At 35.9% G+C, this 18,208-nt stretch overlaps 1 protein-coding gene and 2 pseudogenes across 2 annotated transcripts; 2 read left to right on the forward strand and 1 right to left on the reverse strand.

The window, feature by feature from the left end:
• The first annotated feature begins 132 nt into the window (after positions 1-132).
• Positions 133-7,199, forward strand: LOC144424435 (sodium-coupled monocarboxylate transporter 2-like; annotated as a pseudogene).
• A 1,631-nt stretch (positions 7,200-8,830) lies between these two features.
• On the forward strand, positions 8,831-15,731 carry LOC120331525 (sodium-coupled monocarboxylate transporter 2-like). 2 transcript variants are annotated; one of them, XM_039398612.2, is made up of 13 exons: positions 8,831-9,556; positions 9,684-9,787; positions 10,434-10,622; positions 10,720-10,785; positions 11,106-11,225; positions 11,943-12,097; positions 12,719-12,859; positions 13,324-13,542; positions 13,774-13,886; positions 14,147-14,304; positions 14,461-14,684; positions 15,202-15,305; positions 15,390-15,731. In XM_039398612.2, exons 1-13 carry the CDS (start codon positions 9,481-9,483, stop codon positions 15,587-15,589), a joined length of 1,869 nt encoding a protein of 622 aa, XP_039254546.1. In that variant the 5' UTR covers positions 8,831-9,480; the 3' UTR covers positions 15,590-15,731. The 2 variants fall into 2 exon arrangements, with proteins under 2 accessions (XP_039254546.1, XP_077970231.1); XM_078114105.1 differs by lacking the exon at positions 10,434-10,622.
• Positions 15,732-16,497: 766 nt separating this feature from the next.
• On the reverse strand, positions 16,498-18,150 carry LOC144425015 (large subunit ribosomal RNA; annotated as a pseudogene).
• Between the last annotated feature and the right edge of the window lie 58 nt (positions 18,151-18,208).

An 18,208-nucleotide genomic window follows, 5' to 3' on the forward strand; every position in this document is an offset into this window, starting at 1 on the left:
CAGTTATTACACATAAGTTTCCCAACTCAAGCAGATTTCTCTCGTTTTTTTTCTATGGTTCCTACAAAGTGGAATCTTCAATAATTAAATAATAAATAAGATGATAAATAAGGGACACATTTATGTACAAATATGGGAGCTCCAGAAGTATGTGCACCAAGATGGCGCACAACCTGACATAATATGTGTACCAGGTTAGGGTTCAGGTTTTGCGCCATCTTGGTGCGCATACTTCGGGAGCGCCCAAATATGAAAATAAGTATATACATTAATAACAGCATCATCAATCACATGCATTTTCATCAAATTCATGGTGTTCCGTTGTTCATCGAGTTGATTCCACAGTTTAATTTTAATTACCGTATTTCCCGGCGAATAAGTCGCTTTTCTAGACCCAAAGTTTTGGCCTGATTATTTTTTTTTTTTTTGGTGGGGGGGGCGTCTTATTAGGCGAGTATGGTAATTTTCATTTTTTTGGTGTCGCCTTATTATGTATTAGGTAATGTTCTTTTATGGTGGACGCAATCGCGAGTTGAACACAATTAGATTACAATTTAAAGACATTTTGAATTCCCGTAAATATTATGGATTGAATATTACGCTACAAGAACACGTCATTATAGGCTATTTCAATCAATGCACAAATGCGGCGACCGCTCAAAAGGCATTGCATGGTATTATGTGATTCCGATGTTGACTCGATTTTACTTCCCCGACTTATTGGCAGGTTAAATCCAGAAACCCATTATTTCAGGCGCAAAAACGGGCCTCGTCTGATTTACCGGGTAGACTTATTCGCCGGGAAATACGGTAGCTATAAAGATAGCCCAACGTCAAATTTCTTCTTATTTCAGCGCGGTCACATTTTATGGTGCATATTATCGGTTGACCATTATTTCGAGGTAAGGTCGTTGCCTGAGTGGCGGGTTTGAATTATTGGAATCAGTGAAGTAGGACAGTTAAGTTGTTTTTAACGTTACACCACGCTTCAGATGCGTTGATGTCCATTGTTCCATCGATCGGCTCGGAAACTCTGCATAAATTTGGCCTCTGCAACACGGAACATTTGTTCAATTTTGAGGCTGTGACTTTTTAGCATAAGGATGGTTGCATAACAATTTTGTGCAATGTATACTTTGTTACAGTTATTGTTCCCGCAAGGTGTAAAGTTTGATGTTTGGTAAAAATTCAATTTTTCTATGCTTCGACCTTTTTTTGTTTACTGAGCGGCTATTATCCTCTCGCTAATATACCTGAACAAATGTGTCGCTAATTTAGGATAGGATAGGATTTACATATTTAACCCGGGGGAGAGGAAGCCGATAAGACGGCTTATCCATATGGCACTCGACCAGGCGTGTGTCGCGCTTGGGCGATAGGAACGGATTTATCAGCGACTCGAAATCCAAGATATATGTATTTTATTGGGAGCGCAAAATAAATGTAACAAAACGCATCGTTTTGCCTTATAACTTCGTATTTTTGGAAACCGGGTGTAGTGAAAAGTTAAATTTGAACTAAATAAATCGCAAATATTGTTTTATCATCTAACGTTGGGTAGGCTACTCATCATTTTCCGGGAGAATCCGAAAAGTCATTTAATTTAAAATAAAGAATGTTTCACTATTCCAAAATTAAGATTGTTGCAATCGGAAATTACTATTGATTACTATCCAATAAAAACAATCACAGAACATGAAGAATTACTCTGCCCCTACTTCACTTTAATAACTTATGGCACCGATGCAGAGATGACTGGCAGATGCCTCCCGCACTTTATCCTATGTCTCAGTATATATTTTCATTTATTTCAACCGAAAATAAAACTTCCAAATACGCAAATAAATTCGAACGGAAATCCTCTTGCGTAAGCTTGAAGATATAGCAAACTGATGACGTATTAACGGATCACTCATGCGTAGCGAACCGGCCGTGAGCGAACTATATTCAGTGAACTATGCTCTTAGCGAGCAAGAATCACGTTCACTTCTTCGCCGCAATCGCCACAAGGTGCCGCTATTTTTCATTGTGATCACCAATTCGCATACAAAAAACGAATCTCTTGTCCATAGAGGATTTTGAAATAAATAATAGTATTAGCCTTCTGGAGAAAAATTCTATCTTAAACCACTGAAAATTTCAAAGCAATTGGTCCAGTTATCAAAGAGAAAAGCGATTTCTTCAAAACGTGTCAATGAACAAAAACAACAAAACGATCGTTATGTCCACTACGTGTCCAACGGCAGAGTGTGAAAATATAGGAATAACAAAATACGTATTTATATACCAAGTAGATCAAAATTTAATTGTCGCTTATCCCGTGTATATTTGTGTCTTGCTAAATTCCAAAATATTTATCATTTATTTATTTTTTTCATACCTTCCAAATTTACGATAGTTTGAAAATGCGATAATGATTTAATGGAACGATCAAATTCTCCATCCAAAATGTAAATAATGCGCAATGAATACTTCATAACCACTTGTGTACACATAAACGGCCCGGAAGCCATGCTTGAAGATAACAAGAGAAAATATTTTATATACCATACGATATTTGTTAGTACACGGTGACACGATATCGTTACATACTAAGCTTGGTGCCATATACAGGATATGAAAATCAAACCTACATCGGATTCAATTGTATCACTAGTATATCGATATTATTATTTCATTGTATATTATTGTGATAGAATATTATTATGGAAGTATGAATTTTCATGAATGCTGTATAATATATATTACTATAGGTATTTGATGAAATACACGTGTACATATCCTCATATCTCATTAATATATTGAAAAACTTTTAATTTCAGTTCCCAGTAGCAACTTCGATTGCAGTATCAATTATCTCTGCCATTACAGTAATTGAAACTCCTAGTGAAATTTATTTGTTTGGTACGGCATATACTTGGTGGGCTGTAGCAGTTCTAGCTTTCAACGGAATTGCCAAAATGTTTGAACAGCGTATTTGAGGTGAATCTCGTTTAGTCAAATTTCAGTTTTTTTTTTTTTACTTTTTAACACGCAAATTACTACAATTGTTTTGTTACTGTAATATTTTTTTAGTATTTTAAGCTTAGATTTCATCGGAAAATACGGATTGTAACTTCTTTTCTTGAACTTATCAATACGGTAGGATTCATTTGAACTTTTAATGACATCAACATGAGGGATAAAAATTGTTATATACGCAAGTGTAGAAAGACTTGTATTCTTAGTATCGGCTCAAAAAGCAGCCGCTTCTTATTGTCGATGACAAATAATAGGTTCTGATTTTGAATGAAACAGATTTTAAACGTACAAATTTAATGGCGAAAGAAAATAACTCATAGGTCGTGCATTGCTATTTTTAAGGTATAAGTATAAGGAAATATTCAAAACATATCTTTACATACATGATGCAGAATATGAATACCATTTAAATTCCATATCCAGTTGTTCAGTGGATGAACAATAACAATGTTTTATTTTAGATTTTTTACCTTGGCATCACTGTGTATGTGCCATCTCTTGCATTGAGTGCAGTGACACCACTACTATTGCTATTACAAGCGCAACTTGCACGTTTTACACGGCGGTTGTGAGTGTTTTGCGTTTGTATTATGTTATATACAATTGATTGAGGTTCATTATACATATTAGGAATAAAATGAAGGCTGTTATATGGACGGATGTCTTTCAATCAATAATCATGATAGTGGGAATGTTGGCTGTTCTTATAAATAGAATTATTGTAGTTATGGCTTTAATGAAATTATATCAGCCATGGAACGTGGCGGAAGAAATAATTTTCTAGTGTTAGTAAATATTTCATAATTGAATACATACTGTTTAAATAAATGTTTTATAATAATTTGATACATCTAAAACTACCTGGATTTTCTGACCTAATAACCTGTTGTCGCATTGAGTTATCATTTATCTACCAATTATATATTTTGTCAAATGATACCTAGATATTCTGTCGCAACTTCCTATTCTATAACTCTTTCCCAATCTGGTTTAACTATGAGTTTATATAGCTTTGAGGAGATTCGAACCAATAGAATATTTGCACATTGAAGCTCTGTAATTCTACTGATTCGTCTGGTTTGGATTTTAAATACTGTAACATTTTATTATCTGGGCACCCTTAAAGAATCTTTTATGCTAACACATGTAATGAGAAAATGCGATAGCAGCACTGCACGACCCACCTGCATAACAAGACGACGTTATTTTCAGAATGGTAATTTAATACACACCGAGTCAAATATACATTTCATCACGAAAATAGAATTTTGAATAGAAAAAAAAAGTGACTATAACCTTCCAGAAGATTCATATAGTATGGTTCGAGTCTTCTTATTTTGTTTTTAACCAATCCAAACCTTACACATCTTTTTTCTGCATTGAAGATTTGATCCAGATCCAAGAATTCGCGGGTCTTTTTGGACAATTGTGTTTGGCGTAGGATTTATCACTTGCCAGAGAATCGTTAGCAATCAGATATTCATTCAACGTTGGTTGGCATGCGGAAAAGTGAAAGAGGCAAAAATGTATTTTTATTTGACTATCATGATTAGGCACGGTCTCGGGTCCCTTTACACATCAGTGCATTTTTTATATATATTTTTGGGTTATCAGATTTAAAGCAATTTTGTTTTTTCACAGTTATCTATTTCCCAGGTTGAAAATCGGAAATTACTTTACTCTGCAAATGTGAATTAAAGTTCGTCTTTTCATATGCGGGTGTTTATGATTTCGGACATGACATGACGTCAACCCATCTCTTAATAGAATGGGGTCGTAGGTACTAGGTATATCCCAAGAATGAAAACATTCTCTAACAACAAAAATGAAACTTCCTGCTTGGAGTATTTCTGTCACTTTTGATTCTGCCAGTTGACGCTCGTATACGATATTTTACCTATTGAAGCCACGTTGTAATGAAAACAATGCCAAAATTCTGCTGCAAGCCACTATAAAATATATCGTGCGGAGATTGTTTTTTTTTCAAGGCAGTCGGTCTAAGTGGGATTCCAATAGTAATTTTTTTCTCGTGTCTGTGGGAAATGGTTTGGTGATGTACGCTCATTACAAAGGATGTGATCCTTTGATGTCCGAAAAAATTTCAAAAATCGATCAGACGATGCCTCTTTTTGCTGTTGAAATATTTCACAACATTCCTGGTATGGCTGGACTATTTGTTTCGGCGGCCTTTTGTGGAACTTCGAGGTAATATTCATTATGTTACGACAACGAGTAATATTTTTAAATATTTAAACTTACAACCATATTGTAAAATTGTGCTAAGCGGTGATATGCTGTGTCAGTAACTTTTCAATACTAAAACATTCATAAATTAGTGATTGATGAGGACATGAATTGACGCACAACTGGTGTGATTAAGTGATACCGTCTATTTAGTCCAGTAATCCCATTTCAGTTATATAACGAAATATACAGTACAAATTTATAACGAATTTACAGTACAGTTTTGTCAGGCATCACTGGCAGCTTTAGCAATGATGGATTTCGTATTGCCTTCATTTCCAAATCTAAGCGCCAAAAACAAGATATTTTTCAGCAAATTATTCAGTATATAAGTGAATTTCCACATTGGAATGCTCCTGTGTAATGCTATATAAAATAGATCTGGACACAAGATAGAATGAATGAACCATAAAATATTTTTAATTAATGTAATATTTTTCCAAATTGAGTAGTAGAACGACATCACCATTTGGACGAATGGATAATGGGAAGATGGTTTACAGTTTGCACTTTACTCCATTACTGTAATGTTGCAATATAGAATTTTTCGTATGTGTGCTGTTTAAAGTTTCATACAAACGGATGATATATCAATTCTCAACGTTTCAGCGCTCGGTTTTGGACTAGTAGTGATGCTTCTTTCTTTTGCTATATCACTTACTTCGTTAAATATTATACAATTTGGAAATTTCATTGCTGGATTAATGGGCGGACCGGTCTTAGCAGTTTTTACGCTGGGTATTTTTATGCCATGAATGGATCATAAAGTAGTTTGTGTATGTTCTTTCATTGTTATATAATTGATATTGAATACGTATTTTGAAATTTGCTTTGCACTATCGAATGATTATGTAGTTGGTTTGCTTTGGATAACCATAACATATATTACTCTTGATTTAGCTTGCCCATTTTACTTCAGGGCGCGATAGCTGGATTTTTGTTCGGATTCGCTTGTACATGTTGGGTTGGAATATCTGCAATTTTGTATCCAAGTAACAGTCCTGCGGAGTTAGCATTAACGATAGATAATTGTACAATGCCGCTTAACTCTACAATAGAAATAACGACCGTTACTACTTTAAATGTAGTATTTGCACATTTAAATGTTACAGCAAAACCTACAACTGTTGATCATTCTGAAGGATTTGTCAGTTTTTTTTTTCAATGCGTCTAGTTTAAATTTGATTTATTTATTATATCAGATATCAATTTTAATTATGATATTTTTTTGACTTGATACTGTATGTGAGTCATTCTGAAATACTTACGTGGTTGTAAAACTGAATATTATGTTTCCAAGGTATGATAACCAAGTTTAATCAATGAGAGATATTCATACAATTTTCCTTATTTTACTCGATGAAGATTAGTTATTAGAATGAAAATGTAAAACGCGAAAACGTTTTTGCAAGTACATAATTGGAAACGATAAAATTGGAACATAATTCGAAAAATAAAGTTTTCAAAGATATGTATATGTGACATCATGAACATGTCTATTTTATTGGAAAGCAATTTGATCCTTATTTAACAAGCAAAGACTGATGTAAAATCATGTGAATATATGCCAATTATTGAATATATTTTCGTTGTACTTCAAAATATCATTGTTATAGATTGACCATACACGAGACACTATAGGAAATTTCGCCCTTCATGTACGGAGTCCTAGGAATCATCACATCATTTGCTGGTGCTCACATAATATCAATTTTTACTGGTATGTAAAGAATGAACTAAATATACGCAATGCATTAATGTTAACGAAAACCAAACTTCGTCGTGATGATAAATTTTATGTGACAGGTTTCAGTTCTCCTTCAAATGCCAACAGTGATCTCTTCGTTCCTTTCATCGACAATAAGATGTTTCCCGGAGAAGTTAGGAAGTTTTTCCATTTTGGCGTACCTGGCACCAACAAAATGGGCCAATGACGTTGAAAATATGCCTTTCCATGAGGAGACATAATAGGACAAATCTCTTTAATTTCGTTGATTGGAACATTTAAAACTAGTCCATATAGCGATTTATCACCTTGCCAGATAAACGTATAGCCGCGATATCTTTATATAGAGTATTTCACGACTGTCTTTGAAATTATATTTAGTATCACTTGTGTTCCAATGTAACAGAAAAGATATACCCGGATATCTTATTTGAGAGTATCTTATGACGGTCTTAAATACTTGTATTTGGTATCTGTTATGCCCAGGTCCGATTCAGGTAGGATCATCAAATTATTTCGAATTTTTCTGAACCCGTGCAAGAATTTGAATTCACCAATGAATGGAGGAATAATATTAAAACTTATCGGAACAGAAAATTTGTGGTGACATCCGGCAATTTTTTGAACTCTTTTGGGTTCGAATATTGGCAATTTGGTTAAATTTGAAAATTTGGAAAGATAATCGAATTTATGGCTCTATCCCGGTACCTGGGCAAAAATATGAACTTACCTGTGGAAAGAGGTCTAACATAGCAACATGTTGCAATAAAAAAATTGTGGTGACATTCTGTGATTTTTCGAACTCTTTTGGGTTCGAATATTAATACTTTTGTAAAAGTTGAAAACGTTGGTAAGATAAACGATTTTTTGAGCTTTTCCAGTCTCGGGGGCAAAAATACGAATTTACTAATGAAAAGGGGTCTGATATGAGAACTTATTATAACAATAAAAATTGTGGTGACATCCTGCAATTTTTCGAACTTTTTGGCTTGGAATATGGACAATCTTGTAATAATTGAAAATTTTGGTGAGGTAATCGAATTTTTCGATCTTTCCCGGTCCCGTGTATAAAAATATCAATTTACGCGTGGAACAAGGACTAGCAAGCTTTCCCAACGCCAATGGTTTTAGTTCGCGGAAACTTTCATACGCATAGAGCCCTTGAAAATTAACAAGCCGGATGCTAGGCAAGGGATTAAAAAATCTAGAGTCCGAGAATATTTCAGCATCGTAGTCAATGAGTCAGACATGCTGTCGTACTTTGCCACCTGCTCAATCTGCAGAACACATCATTTTATAGACTGGATTTGATTGGATCAGCTACGTATTGTATGACTGATTGCGATTCTTTACAGTTTACAATCAACTATAATCGTCCACCAAAATCAAATTTTTTTTTTACGTTGTGGGCAAAAGTGCGTATCATAGTAAAAGCTTCATTGGACTGATTGGAGATTAACCTGTTTATATTTATTGAATGACTTTTGTATTAAGATCAATCTTTCTTGGTGCATATCATCGGTTGACCAATATTTCGTGACAAAGTATGACAGTTAAGTTGTTTTTATAACATTACGTCACTCGTTCAGGTGCGTTGATGCGCATTGTTCCGTAGATCGACTCGAAAAATCTAAAAATACCTGCTGCAAAATCTACATTGGACCGATTAGAGGTTAATATATTTATATATTAATTGAACGACTTTGGTTTTCGGTTCAATATTTTCTTATCGGATGGCCCGATATTTTCATGATAAAGTAGTTGCTTGAGAGGCGGGTTTAAATATTTGAAGGAATCAAAGTAGGTCAAGTCAGTCATGTTTGATGCTTTGATGTTGGGTTAAAATTCATTTTCTCTAGGCTTCGGCTTTTTTCGTTTACTGAGCAGCCATTATTCTCTCGCTAATATACCTGAACGAATTTGTCGCTAATTTGGTAGTTAATACGCAATCTTCTGTTTGTAATAAAGGGTATGTTGAGTTTGATTTGTTTTAGTGGTGAATTTCCTCGATAAGATGGCCACCAGTATGTAAAAAGCAATTCAGAATGATGCAGAATATGTTTAACGTAATAGCCAGGCCAAGTTTTGGGAAACGAGGTCAATCTTCTTCTAAATATTGAGAACCTTGATATAGCTTGAACTATGTTCAGTTATGATTTTATACAGAGTTCACATAATGAAAGTCAGACAATCCATAATATATTGCAGATACGCAGATTTATACGCTTTCTCTATTCAGATGAGTTTTTCCACGTAAATGAAAGAAAAAACGCCGGATAATGAAAAGCAACAAATTGTCAAATCTTTCAACTTTGTATTAAATCAGGAAAAATACCAAAACGTTTGAAAACGAGACGATAAAGACAGCCTAACCTCAAATTTCTTCTCATTTTGGCGCGGTTAAATCCATTATAATTGCATTTCTTTTTGAAAATAATATATGCATAAATTTCCTGTGTTTAAACCTTGAAAGCTGGTTTTGAGTTCTTATGAAGCGCTTCGGTGCTAAAGTCATGAAATCCATAAAAGATAATTTTCGAATTTTGGACTTCGTGATCTTTGGAGGTGAGTTCAATGATTGGTAATCAGTAATAATGGGACATATTTTGAAGAGAGTTTTACGTGCAATAAAACATTATTCATTATTTATTGTAAAGTGTAGTAATATACATAATTTTACATTATTTTGCAGGTATATTTGTTATATCTGCATTTGTTGGTACTGTGTTTGGATACAGAGATAGAAAAAGCAAGTCGACAGATAACTATTACTTTGGAGGGAGGAAAATTTCACCGGTAATTTAACTTTTAATTAAAGTCAGGAATATCCTAACTGGAATATTTCAGGAATTTTGTACATTTAGAAATGTAATGACTCTTTTTTAATGACATCTCGAATATCTAAAAACTAAATGACATAAGTCTTTCTATAGCGTTTCAAGTACGAACTGATAATGGTAGAAACGGCGGAGTTTGAAAATTTAATTGTCACTTATCGCGTGTATATTTGGGTAAGTCTTGCTAAATTTGATATACCTCATATTTTTTTTTGTTTTTTTCATACCTCCTAAAGTTACGATAGTTTAAAAGTGCGATAGTGATTTAATGGAACGAGCAAATTTTCGATTCAAACTGTAAATAATGCACTATGAATACTTCGTAATCATTTGTATACACATAAATAGCACGGATTAGGCATTAAAGTCATGCTTGGAATAACATAACAATAGAAACATACATTGGATTTAGTTGTATCTTTCATATCAACAGTATATCGATAATATTGTTTCATTGTGCATTATTGTGGTACATTATCATTACGGTAGTATGAATTTTCCTGCATACTATATATTACTATATATATAACTATAGGAATTTGTTGAAATACACGTGCACATAAAACTAATATCTCTTGAATATAATGAAACAATTTTAATTTTAGTTTCCAGTAGCAACTTCGATTGCAGTATCATTTATCTCTGCCATTACAGTAATTGGAATTCCTAGTGAAATTTATTTGTTTGGTACGGCATTTACTTGGTGGGTTGTAGTCGTTCTAGCTTCCAATGGAATTGCAATGATGTACTATATCCCAGTATTTCATCGTCTACGTTTGAACAGCGTATTTGAGGTGAATCTCGTTTAGTCGAATTTCAGTTTTACTGCTTTTGTTTACTTTTTAAACACGCATATTATTATAATCGTTATGTTATTGTAATATTTTTTAGTATTTGGAGCTCAGGTTTCATCGGAGAATACGGATTGTAACTTCTTTTCTTGAAATTACCAATGCGGTAGGATTCATTTGAACTTTTGATGATATCAGCATGAGTGATACAAATTGTTATATACATCATATATACGTTATAAGTGTCGAAAGACTAGTATTGTTAGTATCGACTTAAAGCAGCAGCTTCTTATCGTCGATGGCATGAAATAAGTTAATCTAATTTTGAATGAAACAGGTTTTAAATGTACAAATTCAAAGAAGAAAGAAAATATCTTATAAATGGTCCATTGCTATTTTCGAGGTATAAGATGGCACAATATGAATACTATTTAAACTCCATATTCAGTTGTTCAGTGAAAGAACAATAACAATGTTTTATTTTAGATTTTTTACCTTGGAATCACTGTATATGTACCATCTCTTGCGTTGAGTGCAGTGACACCACTTAGCCTGCAAACTACTATCGCTATTACAAGCGCTACTTGCACGTTTTACACAGCGGTTGTGAGTATTTTGTGTTATATACAATTGATTGAGGTTCATTATTCATATTAGGAATAAAATAAAAATGTATAAATATTTAGTTATGAGGCGGTCACTTCTTCAGAAAACATAGTATGAATAAGTAGTAAAATTTAGGTTTTTATTTAATTAAATTAATTTAATTAATTAATTCGGCTCGGAATGTTTTCCTCAGACCGTCTGCTCCCTGGTATTCTTTGTGCTTCAACTACAGATCCAGTTTCCATAAATTCATGATGAATTGCATGCATTCAACTTGTTCGTCTTGTAGGAGTCGAATTAATTCCAAATTTTCTGTTAACGAGGCGCCAAGTTTTCCTTACTGATTTATATGCTTCTTGCCAAACAGCAAGTTTGCACCTCATTTCTGGGGTTAATCTCCTTGTCATTCTGTGGGTTGATGAAAAATGCAAACAATACCTAAATTTTACTACTATTCCATACCATGTTTTCTGAAGAAATGAACGCACTATGATGAGTACCTGAAAACCAAATCAAAAATAAAAGTGTATACTTACTTTAGAGACACCCTGTACATTATTTAAACCTGGCTGAATGGAAAATCATTTTTCACAAGGGTTCCGTGATCTGATTTTTTAGGATTGTTAAACGAAGAATGGTTCAGCGTCAAAATGATGAGAGTGATACCATCGTGTGATACTTAATTTTTCGTTTAATTGCTTGTTTTTCACTCACCAGGGAGGAATGAAGGCTGTTATATGGACGGATGTCTTCCAATCAGTAATCATGATAGTGGGAATGTTGGCTGTTCTTATAAAAGGAATTATTGTAGTTGGTGGCTTCAATGAAATTATATCAGCCATGGAACGTGGCGGAAGAAATAATTCTCTAGTGTTAGTGAATATTTCATAATTGACTGCATACTGTTTAAATAAATGTTTTATAATATTTTGATACATCTAAAACTCCCTGGATTTTCTGACCTAAGAACCTGTTGTCGCATTGAATTATAATTAATCTACGAATTATTTATTTTGTCAATTGATATGAATATCTGTCGCAACTTCCTATTCTATAACTTTTTCCCAATCTGGTGTAATTATGAGCTTATATAGCTTTGAGGAGATTCGGACCAATAGAATATTCGCACATTGAAGCTCTGTAATTTTACTGATTCGTCTGGTTTGGATTTAAATACTGTAACATTTTATTATCTGGGCACCTTGAAGATAACTGTGTTAACACTAATCTTTTATGTAAACACACGTAATGAGCAAATGCGATAGCAGCACTGCACGACCCACCTGCATAACAGGACGACGTTATTTTCAGAATGTTAATTTAATACCTACCGAGTCAAATATACATACCATCACGAAAGTTTTAAGGTTTTTCATTTTCAATAGAAAAGATATTGACTATAACCTCCGAAGAGATTCCTAATGTATGGTTCGAGTCTTCTTATTTTGTTTTTAACCAATCCAAATTTTACACATCTTTTTTCTGCATTGAAGATTTGATCCAGATCCAAGAATTCGCGGGTCTTTTTGGACAATTGTGTTTGGCGTAGGTTTTATCACTTGCCAGAGAATCGTTAGCAATCAAATATTCATTCAACGTTGGTTGGCATGCGGAACAGTAAAAGAGGCAAAAATGTATTTTTTTGACTATAACAATTAGGCACGGTCTCGGGTACCTTTACACATCAGTGCATTTTTTTATATATATTTTTGAGTTATTAGATTAAAGGTAATTTTGTTTTTTCATAGTTATCTATTTCCCAGGTTGAAAATCAGATATTACTTTACTTTGCTAATGTGAATTAAAGTTCGTCTTTTAGTATGCGGGTGCTTATTATTTCGGACATGACATGACGTCAACCCATCTCTTAAAAGAATGGGGTCGTAGATACTAGGTATATCCCATGAATGAATACATTCCCTAAAAACAAAAATGAAACTTCCTGTTTGGAGTATTTTTGTCACATTTGAGTCTGCCGGTTAACGCTCGTATACGATATTTTAACTGTTGAAGCCAGTGAAGTTGTAATGAAAACAATGCAACAATTTTGCTGCACGCCACTATAAAATATATCACACGGAGATGTTTTTTTTTTCAGGGCAGTCGGTCTAAGTGGGATTCCTATAGTAATTTTTTTTCTCGTGTCTGTGGGAAATGGTTTGGTGATGTACGCTCATTACGAAGGATGTGATCCTTTGATGTCCGAAAAAATTTCAAAAATCGATCAAACGATGCCTCTTTTTGCTGTTGAAATATTTTACAACATTCCTGGTATGGCTGGACTATTTGTTTCAGCGGCCTTTTGTGGAACTTTGAGGTAATATTTATTATGTTATGACAACGAGTAATATTTTTAAATATTTAAACTTACAACCATATTGTAAAATTGTGCTAGGCGGTGATATGCTGTGTCAGTAACTTTTTAATACTAAAACATTCATAAAATTATTGATTGATGAGGACATAAATTGCCGCACAACTGATGTGATTAAGTAATACCGTCTATTTGGTCCAGTAATCCCATTGCAGTTATATAACGAATTTACAGTACAGTTTCGTCAGGCATCAATTCACTGGCAGCTTTAGCAATGATGGATTTCGTATTGCCTTTATTTCCAAATCTAAGCGCCAAAAGAAAGATATTTTTCAGCAAATTTTTCAGTAAGTGAATTTCTACATTGTAAGGCTCCTGTGTAATGCTATATGAAATAAACATGAACATAAAATAAATTTTCAAAAGTCATATTTTTCCTAATTGAGTGGAACGACATCACCATTTGGACGAATGGATATCGAAGAGATGGTTTACAGTTTACACCTTACTGTAATGTAAAAATAACGATAACAATAATGAATTTTTCTTATGTGTTCTATTGGAACTTTCATTCAAACGGATGATATATCAATTCTCAACGTTTCAGCGCTCGGTTTTGGACTAATAGTGATGCTTCTTTCTTTTGCTATATCACTTACTTCGTCGAATATTGTACAATTTGGGAATTCCATTGCTGGATTTATTGGCGGACCGGTCTTAGGAGTTTTTACTCTCGGCATTTTTATGCCATGGATTGATCATAAGGTAGTTTGTGTATGTTCTTACATTGTTATATATATAATTGATATTAAATACATATTTTGAGATTTGCTTTGCACTATCGAATGATTAAGTAGTTGGTTTGATTTGGATAGCCATAACATATATTACTCTTGATTTATTTTGCCCATTTTACTCCAGGGCGCGATGGCTGGATTTTTGTTCGGATTTGCTTGTACATGTTGGGTTGGAATATCTGCAATTTTGAATCCAAGTAATAATTCTGCGGAGTTGGCATTGACGACAGATAATTGTACAATGCCGCCTAACTCTACAATAGAAAGAACGACCCTTACTACTTTAAATGTAGTATTTGCACATTTCAATGTTACAGCAAAACCTACGGCTGTTGATCATTCTGACGGGTTTGTCAGTTTTTTCTTTTTCAATAAGTCAAGTTTAAATTTGACTTATTCATTATATCAGATATAGATTTTAATTCTGATATTTTTTTGATTTGATAATGTATGTGAGTCATTGTGAAATACTTACGTGGTTGTAAAACTGAGTATTATGTTTCCAAGGTATGATAACAGAGTTTTATCACTGAGAGATATTCATACAATTTCCTTTATTTAATTTGCTAAAGGTAGGTTATCAGGATAAAAATGTAAAACGTGAAAACGTTTTAGCAAGTACATAATTGGAAATGATAAAATTGAAACATAATTCGAAAAATAAAGGTTTCAAAGATATGTATATGTGAGACCATGAACATGTCTATTTTATTGAAAAGCAAATTTAGTCAGAAGCTAAAACCTATTTAACAAGCAAGATCCCTATTTGACAAGCAAAGATTTATTTGTTTGATATGAAATCATGTGAATATATGCCAATTATTAAATATATTTTCGTTGTTACTTCAAAATATTATTGTTATAGATTTACGATACACGACACACTATATGCAATTTCGCCCTTCATGTACGGAGTCCTAGGATTCATCACATCAATAACTGGTGCTCACATAATATCAATTTTTACTGGTATGTAAAGAATAAACTAAATATGCAATACTTTAATGTTAACAAAACCCATTTTTTGTCGTGATGATAAATTTGATGTGACAGGTTTCAGTTCTCTTTCAAATGCCAACGCTGATCTCTTCGTTCCTTTCATCGACAATAAGTTGTTGCCTGAAGAAGTTAGGAAGTTTTTCCGTTTTGGCGTACCTGTTCGTTCTCATACTAGTGAAAGAATAGCGCCAACTGATGGAACAGCAAAGTTGGCCAATGACGTTGAAAACACGCCTTTAAGCGAGGAGACATAATAAGCCAAATCTCTTTATTTTTGTTGTTGAGGACATTTAAAACTTGTCATGAAGAGATTTTTAACCTTTTCTGATAATCGTATAGCCGCGATATCTTTATATAGAGTATTTCACGACTGTCTTAAAAAATATATCTCGATAACATCCATCATCGACTTCGACAACTTCGTCGTCGTGCTTGGCCATTTGGTTGGTAGTATGGTTTGTTAAAACATGAAAACCGAGGCCCAGGTTAGTTATTTATTGAAAACGGCAATCTAGGATTTGAAAGCAGCTAAATCAATTCGGATGTTATTCAGTTAGCCAAGCATACACAGCAATCAATAATTAGTCTGTATAATAGTGCCTTGGATTAGTTTAGTTTTGGACGAATCCGAAACTATTCTGCCCTTACGGCCTTGCCTTGGAATTAGGTTAGTTATGGTCGTCTCCGTACCAATTTCGCCCTTACGCCTTACGTTGGGTTAGGTTAGTTTTTGTCGTCTCCCAACATATTTTGTCTATACGTCCTTACCTTGGGTTATATTAGTTTTCGTTGAAATCACGATGGAATGAATTATTTCAATCCCTCACCAGTTGACACTCACAAAGCTGATCGCAAATCACGCGTCAAAAAACTCGGCGAGAAACCAGTCGAGGCGAGCCAATTGAGACAAAGGCACGTGAACGGGCGGAGCGGGCGCTCCCTTTTCGCATTGCGAAATGACACCTGGGTTTTGCCGCGAATGAGTGGCGGTGGGACGGGCCAACTGAAACGCGATTATCGTTAGCCCTAGTTTAAATGAAACGTGCGAAGTCGACCTTGCACGCACGCGTGAAACAAAAAAATTCTGAACCCTGATGACGCTGTTGGCGAGGCAGAGGCATGGGGCGGGGCGAGTTTCGAAACCGCGCCAAAGTATCAAAACACTCGGTTTCGTCGGCGCCAGATTATCGTCGCGACTTACGCGGGAATCTGATTTCAGAGGCATTCAGTCATAATCCCCCAGATGATAGCTTTGCACTATAGGCTTATCAGCCAAGCACATGAACCAAATGTCTGAATCTGCGTAGACATACGTCTCTCATTTCTCTTCAGAAAGTTGGAATAGAGTCAAGCTCAATTGAGTCTCCTTTCCTCGCCAATTGCGCGTTCCCTTGCGCCAAGTCCGTTCCCTTGGCTGTGGTTTAGCCGGATAGCAGTCAGGGACAGATGGAATCTCGTTAATCCATTCATTGGTGACACTAATTAGATGACGAGGTGTATGACAACATTAGGAAAGTTGCAGTTACTCCCGTCGTTTACCCGCGCTTGGTTGAATTTCCTCACTTTGACATTCAGAGCACTGGACAGAAATCACACCGCTTCAACACCGGGTTGCGCCATCGCGATTCTTCGTTTTAATGAATAGTCGGATTCCCCTGGTCCGTAACAGTTTCTAAGTTGGCTGTTCGACGCCGCCGAAGCGAGCTGCGATCCGATGTGTACCTCAGCCTGACCGACCCAGCCCTTAAAGCCGATCCTTTTTCCGAAGTTACGGATCTGATTTACCGACGTCTCTTGCCTACATTGTGCCGTCGGCCAGAGGCTGTTCACTTTGGAGACCAGAATCTCTTCAACCAGATTCCCTTTCGTTCGGGGGCGAACGCGAGCAACGCCTTCCCATGCATAGTTCGAGTCCCAACATGAACGCTCTTGCGCGACCGTCCTTGCGGTAACTAATTTTGTTTGCCTACTTCACATGAAGCTGTGTAAATGGACGGAGGCCTAGGGTCAAGGGATATATTCACTTGGCTAACATAAACAGTCCCCGAACTCGTGATAGAAATAAAATTAGGGTCTAACCCTAACCTGGTACACATACTACGGGAGTACCATCGGCCAGTCGTGCGCCGACGTCTGCACGGGGATCCGGGTCGGGATTTCTCCTGCGAGCTTCAAACCACTCGAAGACTGGCGCTCATGTTAGATTCCTCAGTCCGTGTTTGAAGACGGCTCTGGAGGGTGGCTGACGCGGCCACGGATCCCTGGCGTGTCGACGGCGCGCCACCGAAGCGTCATCCCGCCGAACATAGCGTGTGCCCAGCATCCTTTCCACGACCCGCCGCCGGGCCTCACCGCCCGCGCTGTGAAACTTTCCCGCGACTTAAGCGTCCGCGAACGGAGACGGTGCGCCCTCGCGACGTTTACCACTCAACGGTTTCACATACTCTTGAACTCTCTCTTCAAAGTGCTTTTCAACTTTCCCTCACGGTACTTGTCGGCTAGTGGAGTTTTCCAACCGGCTTTAGGCTGCATTCCCAAACCACCCGACTCCGAGAAGACAGGAAGCTGCCGCGACAATCACCTCTATTAGGCCTAACACCCGCCGTGGGACGAGGCCTTCATCAGAAAGACACCGCCGCTCGCAGTCAGCCGCACTGGGCTTCCGTGCCACTCGGCGCGCTCAAAAAGCGCGCAGATTCGACGTCGGACTTTTCTCGGTTCACTCGCCGTTAATCAGTGAATCCCTGTTATTTTCTTCCCTCCGCTTAATAAATATGCTTAAATTCAGCGTGTGCTTGCGTCTGAATTCAGGTCGAATGTGTCTTGTGGGCCACCTGGCCCGCCGTGATCGCAAGTCGTCGCCGCCTCTGATT

The sequence above is a fragment of the Styela clava genome, chromosome 6 (genome assembly GCF_964204865.1).
Source record: "Styela clava chromosome 6, kaStyClav1.hap1.2, whole genome shotgun sequence".
NCBI classification, from domain to species: Eukaryota; Metazoa; Chordata; class Ascidiacea; order Stolidobranchia; family Styelidae; genus Styela; species Styela clava.